Source organism: Chanodichthys erythropterus, chromosome 8 (assembly GCF_024489055.1).
Source record: "Chanodichthys erythropterus isolate Z2021 chromosome 8, ASM2448905v1, whole genome shotgun sequence".
NCBI classification, from domain to species: domain Eukaryota; kingdom Metazoa; phylum Chordata; class Actinopteri; order Cypriniformes; family Xenocyprididae; genus Chanodichthys; species Chanodichthys erythropterus.
This window is the reverse complement of record NC_090228.1, coordinates 30158781-30177928: the sequence shown is the minus strand read 5'-3', so window position 1 is coordinate 30177928 and position 19148 is coordinate 30158781. Positions and strand designations below refer to the sequence as shown.

The 19148-nt window shown below is 39.4% G+C and overlaps 2 protein-coding genes across 7 annotated transcripts; one reads left to right on the top strand and one right to left on the bottom strand.

Annotated features, from left to right (window-relative positions):
• Window positions 1–405: 405 nt before the first annotated feature.
• LOC137024711 (ras-related protein Rab-19-like) lies at window positions 406–4248 on the top strand. Its single transcript, XM_067392544.1, has 3 exons — window positions 406–1077; window positions 3683–3866; window positions 3944–4248. The coding sequence occupies exons 1-3, from the start codon at window positions 895–897 to the stop codon at window positions 4231–4233; spliced, it is 657 nt and encodes a 218-aa protein (XP_067248645.1). The 5' UTR covers window positions 406–894; the 3' UTR covers window positions 4234–4248.
• A 703-nt stretch (window positions 4249–4951) lies between these two features.
• On the bottom strand, window positions 4952–17767 carry terfa (telomeric repeat binding factor a). 6 transcript variants are annotated; one of them, XM_067392537.1, is made up of 18 exons: window positions 17585–17767; window positions 17068–17163; window positions 16873–16997; window positions 16681–16773; window positions 16464–16604; window positions 14341–14444; window positions 13859–14266; window positions 13626–13712; window positions 11787–11873; window positions 10485–10571; window positions 10286–10375; window positions 10093–10185; window positions 9845–9925; window positions 9623–9709; window positions 9441–9551; window positions 9238–9311; window positions 5197–5228; window positions 4952–5110 (listed from the first exon to the last, which is right to left on the bottom strand). In XM_067392537.1, exons 1-18 carry the CDS (start codon window positions 17733–17735, stop codon window positions 4952–4954), a joined length of 2106 nt encoding a protein of 701 aa, XP_067248638.1. In that variant the 5' UTR covers window positions 17736–17767. The 6 variants fall into 6 exon arrangements, with proteins under 6 accessions (XP_067248638.1, XP_067248640.1, XP_067248641.1 ...); XM_067392539.1 differs by having other exon boundaries at window positions 13859–14263; XM_067392540.1 differs by having other exon boundaries at window positions 13859–14242.
• Between the last annotated feature and the right edge of the window lie 1381 nt (window positions 17768–19148).

Genomic DNA, 19148 nt, shown 5'->3' with positions numbered 1-19148 from the left:
GCTTTGCTAAGAGGACGCAATTGATAATTCACATTTTGACAGCTTTTTTTGTTGTTTAATGCTCATTATATCCAATGAAAATAATGAAAAAAAAATTAAAAAAAATAAAATAATATTAGCTTTCCAATCATTAAAGTGATGCCGTTTTGGGAGCTAATGCGAGTTTATCATTGACTGTATGTGGAATATTGAAAACAAAACTAAACTATTATTTAACATAAAAACTAACCAGAAAAAGGATCTAGTTTAGTATGTTAACTAAGCTGTCTTAACTAGTTCTCAAATGTTTCCAACAATTAAAACCAAACAATAGCATCATCATTTTGACACTGAGATTTTAAAATTAATCAATAATAAATAGATAAATAAATATTTTGCTACAGTAAAAACATTCCATTTTCTCACAGCTTAGTTCAACAATTGGTCCCAAACTAGTTTAAGATTCTTTTTTTCTTCTGATTTATTGTGATGTTTATTCAGTGTTTCCTGCTAAATAGATAGAATCACACAACTCAGGGAATGTCAATGTTTCATAGCAGGGTTAAACAAGTTTCAAACCTCACTAGAAAATAAAATAGCTCAAATAATATTTAGTTTTTATATTTTCTGATTTGCCAAATGACTCTATTTTGTAGCATATTCGTGGAAACTGCCAAATATATCATAGTAGAAGATGATTGAGCAGTTCAGTCAGCGGTTGGCTGTTGTCTGCTGCACTACATTACCCACAATGCAGCTGAGCAGGTAGCGGTCGTACCTGTTGAACCTGGTTGGGAAGGAAAGTGAGAGCTGGAGCGCAGCGAGACTGAAGGCACACAAGACGGCAGCTGGACTGAGAGCTCAACCTCTCTCTCTCTCTGAACTATGGGAACCTGCGCTGCGCTCAACTGACTCATGGATCCTCAGGAGGACTCCTTCGACTTCCTCTTCAAGATCATCCTCATTGGAGACTCCAACGTGGGCAAGACCTGCCTGGTGCAGAGCTTCAAGACGGGCCAGTTCTCCGAGAGGCAGCAGAACACCATCGGGGTCGACTTCACCGTCCGCACGCTCAACATCGAGGGCAGGAGAGTAAAGGTCAGAGGTCACCGCAGCTCAATCAGGCGCATGTATACAATGTTTGTCAGATGAAGTGTGCGTACGGAGGTTAGTGTGATTCTCCTGCTGCATGTGTCGCTGTTACACTGAACCGGTTCAACCAGCAGAACCGGTCGAGCAGGTTTATCTTCTCATTCCACTGGTGTCGCACATCAACAGGAAGTGATTATGCAGATAAACACGCTGCTTCCTGCATCATTGACAAACATGCTATGCTTTGTGTTTGTCTCTCCGAAAACAGAAGTATAATGACATTAATTCAAGAGCAAAGATTAACAAACCATTTGAAATCAAACCTATAAGCAATTTAAAATGTGTTTGTCAGGAAACAGAGTTATTTTCTAAGACATGAAAATAAATACATATAAAACATATTAATAATTTTATAAATAAAAACCATAAAATGCTGGCAGAAAGAAGTGTGCTAAAGCCTGTTTGTAACAGCACACTACTGTGAATTTCCTGTGTGACAGTTGTCAAAATGTGCAGTATGCAACAGAGCCCACTGCACAAGACACTGTATCCCACAATGCAACGCTCTTGACCTTCCAATTCCTGTGTAATGAATGAACAGGAAGTGATATCAACCGTGATGTTTAACATCTCTTGAATCATTTGATAAGACTCACGTCTTAACACAGAATTGGATTAGAAATGTGAGAAATATGATAATTGGATGCCACTGGCAGTATGAGGTCATGTGATGACAGTGTAGCTTACTGCTGTTTGACATTTGATTGTGGTTTAATGCATGTTTCACTTATGCATGGAGTATGGAGAATGTAGTGTACACTCAGCAGTGTCTAGTGTGTACTAATGTTGTACTAATGTTATGTATGCTCAGCAGCATGTAGTATACATTATGCAGTAGACAATATATAGTGTACACTGCAGATCGCAGTATACAGTGTACAGTTTTCAGTAAGCAATATGTTGTGTACACTGCAGTGTGTAGTATACACTGTTCAGTTGGCAGCATACATGTGTTGTACAGTGTTCAGCAGACACTATGCAGTGTACAATAGGTAGTGTACAGTGTTTAGGTGGCAGAATGTAGTGTACAGTGTTCTGTAATGCAGTTTATAGCATACACTGAGCATTAGGCAGTATGTGTATTAGATACAGATGTGGACAAAATTATTAGTGGCACCCTTGGGAAATATGATCAAAGATGACTGTAAAAATAAATCTGCATTGTTTATCTTTTTGATCTTTCATTCATAAAATTAGCAAAAATCTAACCTTTCATTGAAGGAAAAGAATTGAAAGTGGAGGAAAATGACATTATGAAATAAATGTTTTTCTCCAAAACACGTTGGCCTCAATTATTGGCACCCCTAGAATTTTTTATGAGTAAAATATCTCTGAAGTATATTCCCAGTCATATTTACAATTTTTAGCACACCAGGGTGATCATGAACATGAAGTTGTCCAGCCGTGACTTCCTGTTCCACAGGAATATAAACATGAGGAAACACAAAGGCCAAATTAAAGTACCCATGGATAAAAAGTACCCCATGCCCACGGTTAAATATACTGCTGGATCTTTAATGTTGTGGGCCTATTTTTCTGCTGGAGGTCCTGGACATCTTGTTCAGATTCATGGTATCATGGATTCTACCAAATACCAACAGATAAAAAATCAAAACCTGACCACTTCTGCTAGAAATCCAATAATGGGCCATGGTTGGATCTTCCATCAGGACAATGATCCAAAACAAACATCAAAACCAACACACAAATGTGTTCTCCAAACTCATCAGGCATTATAGGTGAAGACTCAGAGAGCTGTAATCTTGGCAAAAGGAGGTAATAAAAAGTTTGGAATAAAAGGGTGCCAATAGTTGTGGCCAACATGTATTGAAGAAAAACATTTATTTCATAATGTTATTTCCCCCCCATTTTCAATTCTTTTTCTTCAATGAAAGGTTAGATTTTTGATAATTTTATGAATTAAAGATCAAAAGGATAAACAATGCATATTTATTTTTACAGCTATCTTTGATCATACTTATCGAGTGTACCAAATATTTTGTCCACGTCTGTATGCAATGCAGTTTTTAGTGTACACTGCAGTATGTGTAGTAGACAGTATTAAGTGTACACTGTGCAGAGGCAATACAGGGTTCATAGTTTTCAGTATTAAGAATGCAGTGTATAATAGTGTACAGTGTAAAGTTTTCAGCAAGCAGTACTGTAGTGTAGTGTTCAGTATGTCACAGTGTTCAGTAAGCAGTTGTGTAATGTAGTGTTCAGTATATCATGTACAGTGTTCAGTAGGCAGCACTGTAGTGGTGTTCAGTATGTAATTTAGTGTTCAGTATGTCAGTGTTCAGTAGGTGCAGTACTGTAGTGTTCAGTATGTCATGTGTTTAGCAGGCTGTAGTGTAGTGTTCAGTATGTCATGTGTTTAGCAGGCTGTAGTGTAGTGTTCAGTATGCAGTCAGTCAGTCAGTGTTGAGCTCTCGTGAGGTCACAGTGCAGCAGTGGTGAGCAGGTGTGTTTGGTTTCTATGACTCTGTCAGGGGAGCAGTAGCGATCAGTGAACGTCCCTCGTGTCCTGAATCTGTGTGTGTGTGTGCAGATGCAGGTGTGGGACACAGCCGGGCAGGAGCGCTTCCGCACCATCACGCAGAGCTACTACCGCAGCGCACACGGGGCCATGATCGCCTATGACATCAGCCGCAGGGCCACCTTCGACTCGGTGCAGCGCTGGACCCACGAGCTGCAGCAGTACGGAGCCGCCAACGTGCTCACGGCGCTGATAGGTACCGCCGTTCTCCTGTGTGAAACCCCTGGAGGTCACCGAACGGGTCACGTCTAAACGCTTCCTCTGTTTCCTCAGGTAACAAGCGTGACCTGGAGGCCGAGCGCGAGGTCCGCTTCGAGGAGGCCTGTAAGCTAGCGGAGGCTAAGGGCATGCTAGCAGCGGTGGAGACCTCGGCCAGAGACGCGTGGAGCGTGGAGGAGGCCTTCGTCATGATGGCGCGTCAGCTGCTGCTCCAGAACGGCATGAGCGTGAAGCAGGACGACAGCGAGGCGGCCGCACACGTCCTGCTGCGGACCAACTCGCACACCGTCAGTCTGTCGTCGCCATCATCCGCGCACGACTCGAAGAAGCCCTGCGAGTGCTGATCCACACACACACACGAGCGAATCAACAAGCGTCAGGTCACCGCACTGAAGATCACATGACATCTGAACTGTTTGTGGAGCTGCTGGAGTTTCACAACTTCAAACCTGTTTAACAGACTTTATAAAAGCAACTTGAGCCAAATCTGACAGGTTTTTCTAGAAGCAGGTCTAGGTTTTCAGGTTTGAGCATGTGACGCATCAGCTTATGTGAATATATTGTGATACTGTGCATTTTCGGGTGTTAAATTATGCTCTTCCTCAGTGTTTCTGTCCTGTTTTCATGTATGAATATCTAAACGCTCTGCACTCTAATCAAAATTACGTGAACTTGTGCTTAATTCAAAAGAAAAAATAGTTGATTTTTCGTTATCTCCAGTCTTGATTTGAGAATGTTTAGATATTTGTGCTGGAAAACAGGAACAGAATGTTTTTTTTTTTTGTAGGAATGTCTTTAGTTACAGTGGACGTTCATGTTGAACACAGATGTTCATTAACTGACAGCAGAATGACACATGAAGGCCACATGTGACTGAAATAAAAACTCACTGAACATGTCTCTTTATGGTGTTGAATGAGGACAGGAGCACTGCTCGAACATAACGAACATTTAATAAGAAACGAAAACCTCTCACACACACGGTGTTTTAAAACAGTTTCTGAACATCGGTATAAAATCTCTTTTGAATATGATTGAGGTCAAAAGGCACACGTGTGACTCTCACACCATCTTGAGCTTGACCATGGTCCTCCAGCGGTCCTTGAGGTTGCAGGCTGTGCGTTCCGTGAAGGGGAAGGCCGCGCGGATCTGCTCCCAACGTCCCACTCCAAAGCGCCGCACACCCTCCTTCAGCCAGTCTGACTCCTGCAGCGTCCACAGCTGAAACACACACACAAGCACACGTGTCAGTGCACACTTCACACTCGCGTACAAAAACATGGAGACACTGTCAGAGACATACGCACCTTCCTGCTGTACTTCTTCTTGCGGGACGGACCTGCAGAGATGAACATAAAGCAGAAACATGAGAGTGTAGATGGTTACCTATTGTGTATATCTGTGCAATCTGTCGTCACACAAACTTCATATTTGTTGTTTCAGTGAAACGGAGTGTGTCACACACTTTTTTGCAAAAAACAAACTTAGCCAGGCCTTGTGAGCGTATGCTTTCACTGAGTCAAATGAGCCTGATTTTCAATATATGAAGGAAAAAATGCCCTGTATGATGACTTATATTTCTATTTGATATAGCTGAGCAAAATCACATGTGTAAGTGTGCTGTCAGCACCACTGCAAATGTGATATTGATCTTGTACGACAGTTAATATTGGGAGTTATATTTCGGAAGTAATATTGTCTAATGAAAATAGTTCCAAACAAAACCGTCTGAGCAGAGTTTCACTCCTGAAGGAATCGATGATTCAGTGATCTATTTATAAAGACGTGAATCAGAATCATTGAGCAAATTGGTTGAGTGAATAATTCAATGACTTACTCATTTAGATTTGCCGCCACCTACTGTTTCAGTGTTATATTTAATAGTATCATTACAAAATGTGTAATATTAAAAATATTTTTGAAAACAATCTGAAAGCATGATTTATGCAGTTGTAATTGCAGTACAAATACATCCAAATGTGCTTCTGCAGTGTAAAAGATTTTCATACTGATTTCATTTGATTGGATTTTTTTGAAAAACCTACTTTTCTGAACAAGTCTTAGGTTTCTGGCCCGATCAGAACCAAATCAGTGCAGCGAGATTCTCCAAAGTCTGATTGTCAATATCAAAAAAAGTGGAAATTCTGATTCACGGTCCCTAATGTCCACCAAAACATTTGAAGTGGGCGGAGCCACCTTTACATTTGTGTGCTGAGTTTGGCGAAAATATCTCAGTTATAGCCATTTTAGTAAGAGCTCATTCTGTGGTTGTGTAAAAAAGGGCGTGGCCACTGGCCACTTGGTGGTGCTATGACGGCATAAAAACTGCTATAACTACTTCACCATTATTTCGATTGACTTGCAAATTTGCAAGCAGTGTCTTTGTCCAAGGTGCCATGATGGTCTATGAAGACATTGGTGTATCTCAAAAAACATTTCCACCATCGGAACAGCTGTCAGACAAGGCTAATGGAGGCCGATCGGCACAAAACTCGCTAGGCCTGTGAGAAATTAGAAAGAAATCAGCCACCAGGGCGCCCCCTTCCTTCCTACTCCTTCATATAAAACAATAGAGAGATTTAAATTTTCTAAGACACTTTTGGTCAAGAAACACAGTATGCATGGAGGGGTGAATCCTCATGTATAATGGGTGATTCTCACCTGAGAAGACAAAAGAATTGAATAATAATGACCTGAAATGACTTGCATATTAATGAGGCCTTTCAGCCAGGTAGGCTGTGAAAAAAACCCTCTGTGATCATGCTGATAACAGGATTAAAGTCCACTCAGGACAAAAAACATGATTTTTGTGATCTCATGCATGCACGTATTGGTATGAAGAAAATGTTGTATAGGCCTATGTTAAATTACAGTACCAGTCAAAAGATTGAACACAATGCCATTATAATGTTTTTAAAAGAAGTCTCAAGTCTCTAACCAAATAATGGTTTTCTATTTTAATATACTTTAAAATATAATGTATTTCTGTGATGCAAAGCGTCTGAACATTCCTTCCTCTAGGGCATTTCACATAGGCTACTATATTTGTTATATTATAGAGCCTAAATGTTAATGTACAGTTGACAAACTATACATCATTAAAAAGATCTAAGACTCAAGCTTCACATTTTGACTCTTAAAATCTTATATTGACCATAATTTCTTAATATGCTTAAAAACATACACATTTGGAGAAATATTGATGGATTCTCATGTTTATATCAATTTTCTATACAGAGGTGTAATATTTATTATTCTATATTTATTGTCATCATCATGAGCGCTGGATGCTGTGTTTTTAATTCATACTTCAGCCGGAGGGCGCTCTGCCCCTTTTGTCCACAAATGCCTCATTAAAAGAAGAGGCATATCATGTGACAATCAAGGAACTAACAGAGGCAAGAGATCACTAAATATGGCTATTCAAAACACTTTTCAAGACAATAAATACACGATTGAGACGATGTATGCATGTATTGACTGAATTAGCGTCTGAATAGCGCTCCCTCCGTGGGTGTGGCCGCATTAGTGGATAATGAGCTGAATCACGGATTTCTGACATGGCTCTCTTTTCATACAGATTACATAAACACAGAAGGTTTGTTTTCGATTTGACTTACATGATTTAAAACCTGACATCTTAACGTTTCTTTAGACATAAGTGTAATTTTTTTGTCATTAGTATTCACTAAGTTACAGTTAATTTTCTGAGAACTATCAGATTGGACTTCGTTCAGAGGGAGACGAGAGATCACGCATCATGTTAGTTTTCTTTATTTTAATAAAAGCCCAACATTTTGTTGTTACTCTGAGTGTACACAAATAAAAGAAGATATTCAACAGATTAAAATGGTGTATAACTCTTAATTGTATGTGCAACATTGACGGAGTATTTTGAGTCTCTTTCACACTGATAAGAAAAAACCACGGTGGTATCGCCGGCGATACCGTCAGACCTCAGAGTGTTAAATATTACCCTGTAGGACTGCTGCTGTCCATAATTGTTACCCTAAATTGTTTGTTTAATATTGGAGATTATATAAAATAAATAAAAAAAAAACAACTTTGGCAAACCAATCCCAGGTTTTTGGCTTGCTAATTAGGGTTGGGCAGTTGACGATGTTTACAGTAAAACATCGTGATGGATGATGATATCGTCGGGTACTTTAATTTTCCGTTATTATATCATTATTATTCATTATTTTACTTTATTACTTTATCCCTTTGACGCGTACGATCACACCGGTGTGATTAGAACGTTCAGTGCAGTGCATCACGTGATCAATTGCCAAATTCAAATGTGCGTGTGCTTGTGCGCTTTGGCTGGCGATAAACCAGAGACGGACGCGAGCAGCACTTTTCATATATCACAAATATGCAGTGTTTTCAACCACATAATGTTTATTTTAGATTTCGGATGTGAATCCAACAGAACCTGCGGCACAAACTAACATGGTGACGCCCATAACGTGTATAGCTCAACTAACGCAATCATTATAAAGTTGTTTAAACAGCCAAACACATCCACTTTCACATATTTGAGAATTGGAATATTCACTAATTTGTTAACTATAACATATCTGATATTTTGAATAAAAAAGGAAAACTGAAATAAAAGCAGATCATCAGTCATACAGTGCTACGGTGTGTGACATGACAAGCAATGACGCGTCACCATGGAAACCATAAAGCGATACGTTCTAAATAACGGTCGCCTTGAAAAACTCACGCTGAGGGGTCAGCCAAAATATTTTAAACTTACGTGCGAAAGGGTTATTTTATTTCCCAACTAATGACTCATCCAGGCTTTCCAATAGGTTGCACGTGAGGGGAATAAAAGGGGCGTGGCGGGGGCGTGGCATCACGATGGTGTCTCTACATCGTGATGTCGGTCAGCCATCACGATGGACGATGATATCGTCCATCGGCACAACCCTATTGCTAATTAAAACATAACACCTATTTACACATGTGCTTAAAGGCCTTAAAGCGCTTAAACCCCGATAAATGCTGCTCGCAGCTATATTCATAATTGAGTTTATTGATTAAATGATGCATACATCTAATAAGGTTATAACAGAGCCCCTATAATGGTAAAAATACACCTGGAAATCAATATAAGGTGGCAAATAATGGATAAGTTCATTTTTGTCACTGCTGTGAACTGACCACCACACAGAATGTGACGAATATGAAAAACTTCAGTAGTCAGCTGACGAGGACAGGCTGAATCCAACACATTTAATCCACACGTGTTGTAAATATGGCCTAATTAATGTCATTGACAGAATCCCAGACAATGCGAAGATATGATTTTTGGCCCTATGTGCGTGAAATGGCGTGTGTACCTGAAGCGGCGCTGAACAGAGACTCCTCGTCGCTCCAGTCCTCATGCGTCCCTGACGTGTCTCGCCATCGGGCCCTGAGAGACACAGACAGTGCGTCAGTCAGTGTCTCTCTCTCACTCACACACACACACACACACACACACACACACACACACACACACACACACACACACACACACACACACACACACACACACAATCACCTCTTGGCGCTGTGCTTCCCTCCGGTGGACGAGCGGCTGTCGGCTGGAGAGCTGCGCACCTGCGGGCGAGTGCTGTGAACCTCCGACTCCGACTCGCTGGACACACGGGACCTTCGGAGGAAGACAGCGGTCAGTCATATGCCTCGTGTCATGTCTGTAATGATGCCAACACACGTACGCACCTGTGATCGCTCTGAGCGTCTCTGTTGCGGCGTGCAGGAGTCGAGCTCTGAACCGCTGGACGCACCTCCAGCACACACTCTGGGTCACTGACAGCGAGAAACACACACAATCTGACGCTACAGGCAAAACCTTTGCTTTGGTAAAGTATCACACAAATGAAATGAAACTGAATTTGAAAATGAAATGATTACAGCATCAGTGTGTGTGTGTACTGAAGGCACCTGTCGTCATGCTGCTCCTGTCCGGCTGTGCGTCTGTCAGACGGATGATCCTCAGGCTCCTCATCGCTGGACACAATCGTCCTGCCGAGGACAGCAGCACTCAGTCATACAATCATACACGGCGTGACACTTCAGCTGTTTATAGTCAACTATTTTCACACACACTTTGGGATATCACATAAAACTGGTCATTTTTGTCCAATGAGAGGATAGCAGCGGGTTCTGTGATGATTTCAACATGTTCTCACCTGCGATTGTTGTGCGTTTTTTTGTCTGAGCGTCTGACAGATGGAGTGCTGCTCAGGTGACGCGCAGGAGTTGAGCTCGATTCACCACCACTTCTGAACACACACACACACTACAGTCAGCTACTGGACATCCATAAATCAAGTCCTGAAGGTTACCGGTCTGATATGACGGTAGAGAAGTGAACAGATGCACCTGTGAGCGTCTCTGACGGACGGAGGGCTGCTGCGAGTCGAGCGCTGAGCCGCTGAGCGCACCTTTGACACACACGCCGATTCACTGACACTGAGACAAACACACACACACTACAGTCAAATACTATTACAGGACAACATGATTTTAAACTTAAATAAAGTGATCTGAAGTGATCTATGCTAAAGCCTCGTCATTTAACCTGTTCTCACGCTGCTTGTCTGTGGGTGTTCGTCTGACAGTCTGAACCTCAGGATCATCCGACTCTGGATCACTGAGAATAACCGCCCTGGAAAACACAGGAGTGTTCAGAACAGAGGGATTAACAAGGACATTGAAGATACGGGGCAAAAAAATGCCCCTCTATCAGTTTTTGTCTCATATTTACGTCATATGAGTTAAGCAATATCACACGAATAATGAGTAAATATTACACAAGAGCTGTTTTTGTCCCAAACATGACGAGTGCAAATGTGATAGCCTACTGATTTTATACAACAGTTCAGTAAATCAGTTAATATTGGGTTATTTTAGACACAATATTGTCTGTTTTGTTCAATTTTGCCAATGAAACTATAAAGACAAGTCAGACCAGTTTCATCTCTGCTCAGTAAACAGCATCGTTTCATTTCTGAATCCAAGTTGTGAACGAAGCGAGTGAAACCAATGATTCAGAGGAGCATTCAGAAAAGACTTGTTAGTGACACTACACATCAAGGTACAGCGAGAGCGATTGAACGCATACGGAGCCGTCCGATCTCTACTGAGATGTCATGCACCGATCATTCTGCGCCGCTTCGAGTCCAACAAGCCTGAAGAGAACCATTTACTTCTCTTCTGAACGAATCAGCTGTTTGAATGAATGAACAACTTATTTATAAGACATTCACCGCCACCTACTGGCAGTTTTAGTTTCTAATTTAGTCTAATTTTATTTAAAATTAATTTCATATTTCCATATGAATAAAAAAAATAAAAGGTATATTTCACCCAAAAAAAGAAATTTCAGTCATTTACTCACCCCAAAAGAGTTTGTGTAATAAATTCTCTTCTTTCTGAAGCTACTTTTGTAAAGTCTGCTTTACACAATAATCACTAAAAAAAAAAAAATCATCTTTTGGGTGTCATTTCTCAGCCAAAACTGATGTGCAATTAAATTGCATAATGTAATTAATTAGATAAAAACTGTGTAATCGCTTCACAGCCCTAATTATAACACTATGATAAGTATAGTGAGAACTATAATGACAGCTATAACATTATGATGACTATATCGTTACAGTCACTGTCATGATGTTATTGTTGTCATCATATCTATTATTAAATTTAACATCATAGTTTTGTAGTTATTGTTTTAGCTATCACTATAGTTATTGTTACAGTTATTGCAGTGTTATAGTCGTCATTATAGCTATCATAGCTGCTTATAAGCGAAACAAAAACATAATGAAAAAAACATATGATCGCTATAAGAACGACTACAGTAAAGGTCTCGTCATTTAACCTGTTCTCACGCTGCTTGTCTGTGGGCGTTCGTCTGACAGTCTGAACCTCAGGATCATCCGACTCTGGATCACTGAGAATAACCGCCCTGGAAAACACAGGAGTGTTATAAGAAAAACATTAATGATAGCTATAACATCAACTATAAAAATCAACTATAACACTAGGACAATAACTATAACGACAACTATAACATTATGACGAATATAACAATAACTATAGAATTTTTTGGACTCCATTTTAATGGTTAAATTAAATTTTATTAATCAAAAAGCAAGTCTAATTAATTTAAATAATGAAAATTTGCCAACAATTTGCCAAAAAGATTAACCAAAAAAAATTTTTTTTAGGGCCCTATGATAAATGTTTTATTTTTACCAAATTCTGTTTTCTGTTTAAGTTTTCTGGATTCCATTTTAATGGATTAATTAAATTTTCAAATCATGTCTAATTAACTGAAGTCTTAAAAACAACAAAACTTATTAATAATAATAAAAAAAAGTTTTTTTATTGAAATGTTTTGTTTTTGCCCCAGAAATTCTGTTGCATATTTAAATTTTTCTGGCAATCAATTGAACACATAACATTAATTTAATTAATATTTTAATCATGAAATTAAACTTTTTTGTCAAACAACATGATGCACAACAGAGCATGGAAGAAAAACTCAGATTATTCCTTAAAAATAAAGATTTAATCATTTATTATTATTATTATTATCATTACAATGAAACGTATCTAAATTCGACCACACAGTGATATGTCAAACTCAAATCAAACTTTTATTTTGATGGAGCTTTAAGTTTCTGTGCGTTTATAATATGACGATAGTTTTTCTCAAACGAAGCAGTAAAATGCTGAAGAAGTGAGTCTCAGAGCGGCTCTGGAGATGAATTTTGTGTGTTCATATACACTGTGTTCCAAATTATTATGCAAGAGACATATCAGTAAGATTTCAGTACAATAAATATTCAGATTTTAGTTTTTCTAAGAAAATGTTTGTTTGTTTATTTCTTTTTTATAGCTGCCCTTTTAATGCAATTAATTTTTTTGACAGGAACTTTCATTAATAAGCCTTTATCTAACCGAGTTCTGCTGTGCTCTGAATCACTCACAAATCTTATGATAATTCGATAATCTCCATTCAGTTTCACACAATATTAGTTGTTTTCATGCCTTTTGCACAACATTGCACCATATTATATGCTTTTCATCTTCAGAAAGATCTTTCTTCCTCCCCATATTGCATGAGAACTGTGACTTGCTTAATAATGTGGAACAACCTCTAAGTAGGTTTTCCATAGATCTGGCAAATGATTTTGTCTGAGGTTGATACCCGTTATCTAAAAGGACATGGATAAAAAAAAAAAAAAAAACATTTTTTTAGAAAAACTAAAATCTAAATGTTTGTTCTACTGAAATCTTACTGATATGTCACTTGCATAATAATTTGGAACGCAGTGTAGTGAGGCGGCAGAGGAGCGTCACACGTGCTTCAGTGTGCGAGCGAGGGAAATTAAACCGCGCTTCTGCGTCATTGATTCACACAGACACGCAGGATTTGTATTTATATGGTCTTTTTGAGGTTTAATATTCAGACACTAGTCTTTAATTGCAATTTAATTTAAGCGTAATGACCTGCTTTTTATTCATTTATCAAAACTGACAAATTCCGTGACATTCCGCGTAATTATAGAAAATTCAGTTTTTATGAGTGAATTCTGTGATTTTTGCATTGCAGAAAACATACGGCCCTGCTGCAGCAAGAACTATAACAACAGTTATAACGATTATGACGATCGCTATAAGAACGACTACAGTAAAAGCCTCGTCATTTAACCTGTTCTCACGCTGCTTGTCTGTGGGCGTTCGTCTGACAGTCTGAACCTCAGGATCATCCGACTCTGGATCACTGAGAATAACCGCCCTGGAAAACACAGAGTAACACGGTTAACAACAATACCTTTCACACTATAGAGAGAAACCTGTAATGACAGCTGTGACAACACTACGAGGGTGACTTTAACACTAGCACGAGCACTATCTCTGTAGTGAAGTCATCATGTCAGTGACCTCTGAGGGGACGGCCGGTCAGGTGGGACGCCGTTGATCTGCGTCTCCTCCTCTGCGGCGGTGACGTCGTTCTGCGAGTCGTCTTCGCTGAGCTGGCTGTCGTCCTCCATGACCAAGCGCGATATGGTCATGCCGGCGTAAGGCTTGTGTGTGGCGGGCGGCTCGTCCTCGGCCGCTCTCTCCATCTGCTCCATTGGCGTCTGGGACAGAGCCAGGTGGAGCTCGACACCGGGCGGCTCTCGGCTCTGCTGCTGCGCCTCCATCTCCACCTCCTCCAGCAGCTGAGAGAACGGCACGCTCACGCCGCACTCCCTGCTCAGCTCGCCGTACACCTGACGCAGGCTCTGCAAGCTCAGCTGCACCCGCGCCGCAGACGACACGCCGCTAGAGCGGGAGCGAACAGGGCTACTGTCAGACAGGAGACATTATTTAAAGCAGTCATTAATACTCCTAATTTTCGTTCAAAAGCAGTGCATTTGTACCCATGATCCTCTGCTGCGCTGGGCTTCTGCGTGGAGCGCCGCCCCTCCCATGATGATGTCATCGGCTCAGCAGACGCGCGGAGATGTCCGGCACGCTTCAGCATCTGCAGAGCGGACACGCAGTGGTGAGCGACATGAGCGCGGCGCATTCGGCTGTTCAAACTACAGCTTCTGTTAATCTACAATCGACCTTCATCTTCTTCAGAACACAAATTAAGATAGTTTTGATGAAATCTGATAGGGCTGGGTAAACAATATCAATTTCTCGATTTTAATTGATTCTCATTTTTATGAACCGATAGTGATTCTTAAATCCCAAGAATCGATTAGTTTAGTCTGTTTTTTCAGTTGATGAATGAGCAGAATATGTAGCTCCTCCCATCCAATAAATCGCAATAATCTGTTACTTTTGACATGAAGCAAAAGCTGTGTCTGAAACCGCTCCCTATCCACTATATAGTCCACTATATCGGGTGTCGGCCATTTTGTAGTGGTGTCCGAATTCTGAGTGAACGACTTCATTCCCTACATTCGTTCACTACTTTATACCCACAATTCTCTCTGATTTCGAGTGTACATTCCATGTACACTTGCTGAAGCACTATTTCCCAAAATCCAATTTTTTTAACCTTTTTTTTTTTTTTTTTTTTTTTTTTAATCACTACTTGAATAAAACCTACTAAAATGTAGGAGGACATTATTATAGATGAATTTAAAAAATGAAATTATATTAATAAAAATATTATTTTTATTATCAAAATATTATGTAGGCATTAAATCATTTTAATGTTTTACTAACAGCAATGTGTTTTAATAATTTGTGGCACTGTTAACTCATTAAACTTTAAAAGGTGATAATTTAGTGGATGATTTAAAAAAAAATGTGTTAATCATGTAGCGTATTCAAATCATAACAGTCGCCTGAGGGCGCTCAAAGACCACGTAATCTGTGAGCGTGAGAGTTTCTAACTTTATTAAAAAGGATAAATACATGAAATGATGTACACTTGTTAATGTGTTTATTTTTGTTTGCAGTATTTCATAGTATTAAATGATTATGAACACATTAAGCATGACAAAAAAAATATACATCGATTAAACTACAAAGCTGCCACAGAGGCATGTATGATTACAAAATGAAGTCATTATGATTGTTATCGTTATTAACATTGTTTTATAATGTAAATAATATGTAGGATAAAATGATCGCGTGTCGAGCCGTTTCTGAGATCTCCGACGCACAGTGTATACGTCAGCGTCCGAATTCACTTACTTCATTTCGTTCACTCCATACAGATATAGTGCACTCAAATGCCATACACTATATAGGGATTAGTGAATGAGTGAACGAGTGAGCGGTTTCGGACACAGCTAAAGTCTCAGATTTCAAATGACGTCCATCTTATTATGAGATTCAGAAAATAAACACCGTTTTGGCGCTGTTTAATGTGGCGTGACGGATCGCTTTAGCGCCTCAGTTAAAGAGAAGCATGTGATCATCCTCTCCTCCGCTTTAATACCAGTTACAGCGAAATAAACATGAACATCTGAAGGTATGTTACAATATACAGTACAACTTACTGAAATCCGTATCATGTCTCGCGTAATCGCTCAATCAGTGCTTCAACCTCAATAAAACAGCTTCAATGTCACGTGACGTCACATTTACCTCAGAAAAACATATTCAGTGACCATAAACTCATTAGTCAGATAGAAAAGTGACTCTAGAAAGATAAATATAGCTATGCACCGTTACATATTCATTATAATCTTTAATGTTCTTCAATATTTAATGCATGTTTGTTTGAATAAATCAGTTATGACAGCCGCCATTTAAATGTTTATATTTATAAAAAAAAAGAACTGGAGTAGAAATATGATTATATAAGTCTAAACTTTATTTATTATTAAAAACAAACATCAATGATTTAAGTGTTTGTATATAAATAAGTAAATTTAACCTTCAATATTATTATATTAGTACCAGCTGACTCACAATGTGGCATTTAGTGTAACTGATCCAAAATAATCGATATCGAGTCAAAAGCATGTGAATAGAAATCGAATCGTGAAAACGGTGTCGATACCCAGCCCTATGAATGAGTGAGGATGAGGAGACGGACCTGCATGAGGAAGGGCTCGGGGACGCAGTAGAGCCGCTCGATGAACTCCAGCATGTCCTGCTTGAAGTCGCTGTAGGAGCTGAGCTGCAGCACCGAGTGAGACGAGCGTCTCCTCCGGATCAGGTTCACCAGCAGCTTCTTCTGCCACACACACACACAGGCGTCACACGAGAGACGCGGGACACGAGCGTGCCGTAGCGCCAGGAGCGCTCCTCACCTTCCCAGACGAATCTGCGGCTGCGCTGAAGTGTCTCTTCAGGATCTCCTCGGCCTTCTCGAACTCTCCACTCTTGATGCACACGATTATGAGCTGCAGAAATCACACACACACACACATATATATATCACAGTGCGAGTCAGATAATCATTCCAGAGACAGGAATGGCGGCGCAGATGTGCTGTGTCTCACCATCTCAGTGATGGCGTTGTGCACACGCTGCTGCTCTCGCTGCGGGACGTCCAGCTCTCTGCAGAGGGACTCCAGGACGCCCAGAGCCGACTCCAGCGGCGTCTTGGGCTCCTCGAACGTCAGATCTGCGGCACACACACGTCAGACACACACGTCAGAAACACACACACTCGCTCGTGTAGGTCCCTCGCTCACCCAGCTTGTCTCCGTTGTTGATCCTGGACAGGAACTGCATGACCCGCAGCTTGAGGACAGTGTCTCCGTGTCCATCCATGGGCAGCACCACCATACCTGTGATGATCACGTGATATTAATGAGAGTCATGTGTATTCTAGGGGTCATCATTCACATCTTACACACTCAAAAGAGAAAACAGACGATTTACCTCAGAAACATGGTTTCATTTGATAAAATTAAAGTATTTTCTAATCTTGACACAACACATATCGTTGTAAAGACTCGAGAATCCACATCTGTGATAGTAATATTGTCCAAATCACTTCGTACAACTCTTTTAAACTTCCATGAGAGGCTTTTTAACAAGAGACCAGCCTTAGGTTTGCACTCCAAACTACATCGATCGAATTCAATAATTTCTCATTGTAAAAAAGCAGACTTTCACAGACTTCCGACGGAGTTTGGGAGTTTAGCCCCGCGCTAAAGCTAACATGCGCGCGCCGATGTAAACAAACTCGGCGCTCGCGCCACTTACTCTCGATGACGTTGATGATGTTGGCGAAAATCGTGTAGTCTCCATTTCTGAAACTCTCGAGCGCCTTGAACACGCAGACGTCGAAATACCATCTGTTGATGATGCGCTCGTCTTCGCTCATTCTGGACAGGTATAATGTGAACGCGCGCATCACTCACTCACTCCTGCGAGCGCGTGCAGAAGGGGGCGTGGCATAGCGTCGCGGCGGCGGCTCTGATTGGTCAGGAGAGACGATGACGCCAGTGGAAAACAATATTTAAATAATAAATAACATAATGCTGGATGTTAGTAGTAAGACTTGTGCAAATTAATATATTATATATTTCACCCCCAGTGGTTGGTTGATTTTATGTAGTTTGAATAATAAGAAGAAATAATATTATTTTATGATTGACTGATTCAACTTTATTTCCAAACTCAAGGTCCATTAGAAAAGAAACATTCAACAAACAAAAATACCAAAAATACACAACATTTAAAAAAGACAGTTATACCAATATTTTCTGATAGGTGACTGGTATTGGACCACACTTTGACAACAGCATAATAATAGCAATGTGTGAATTATATATGCTAAAGAGTTAAATAATGTAAAAACATGTGCAAAAATGTTCACCTATTTCAATATCCTGCCTTATATTTTTAATAAACTGGCTGTAAAATTAATTTCAACTTATTGTAGACCAACTTAAATAATTTTAATGAGTTGATGTAAAAAAAAAAAAAAATCTTCACACAAAAAAACAAACAAACAACAACAACAACAAAGCATAATAAATGTACACTGGAAAATAAACAACAAATAATATTACCCAGAATGCATTGTAATATACTAAATCAATAAACTGCAAAAACAATGCATTTTAGGTAATATTTTTTGTTGTTTTCGAGAAAGTAGCTTATAGGTTACTTTTCTCGAAAACAACAAAAAATATTATCTAAAATGCATTGTTTTTGCGGTGCATTAATTCGGTATATACTCCTGAGACCCAAAAAATAATAATTTTTTTGAATTAAGTTTTTTTTTTTTTTTTTTTTTTCACATTATTATATTGTTTGGAGTATAAGAAACAAATTAAAAAATAACATTTTTGAAAAATTATATTTTATTCATATATTATGATATGTCTTTTGTAGTGGACTAAATTGTTAAAAAAAAATAACATGCATGGATTTTCCCAGTACAATGTATCTGTACGCTATCTAATTTAAGTCATATTTTGATTTGAAACCCCATAATATTTTCCTGAGATGCTGATTTATAACAAAGAATTTGAAAATTAATCCGATTTAAACAATAATTACAAAGTATTATCATATTTCCATAAGAATGCTAATTTGCAGTCATATTTAAAGACCAAGAAGTTGTTGTTTTCATGGCGAAACCAATAAAAATCTCTGAAAAGCCCTGAACGTGCTCTTTACAGGATACCAGACTTAAAACTGTGACATGAATGATGTCAGAGAAAAACATTAAAATATAATGTCCGATTCAGAGGACAGAAGTCTATTCCTGGGTCCCAGGAGGATATTACAGTGCATTCCGGGTAATATTATTAGTAGT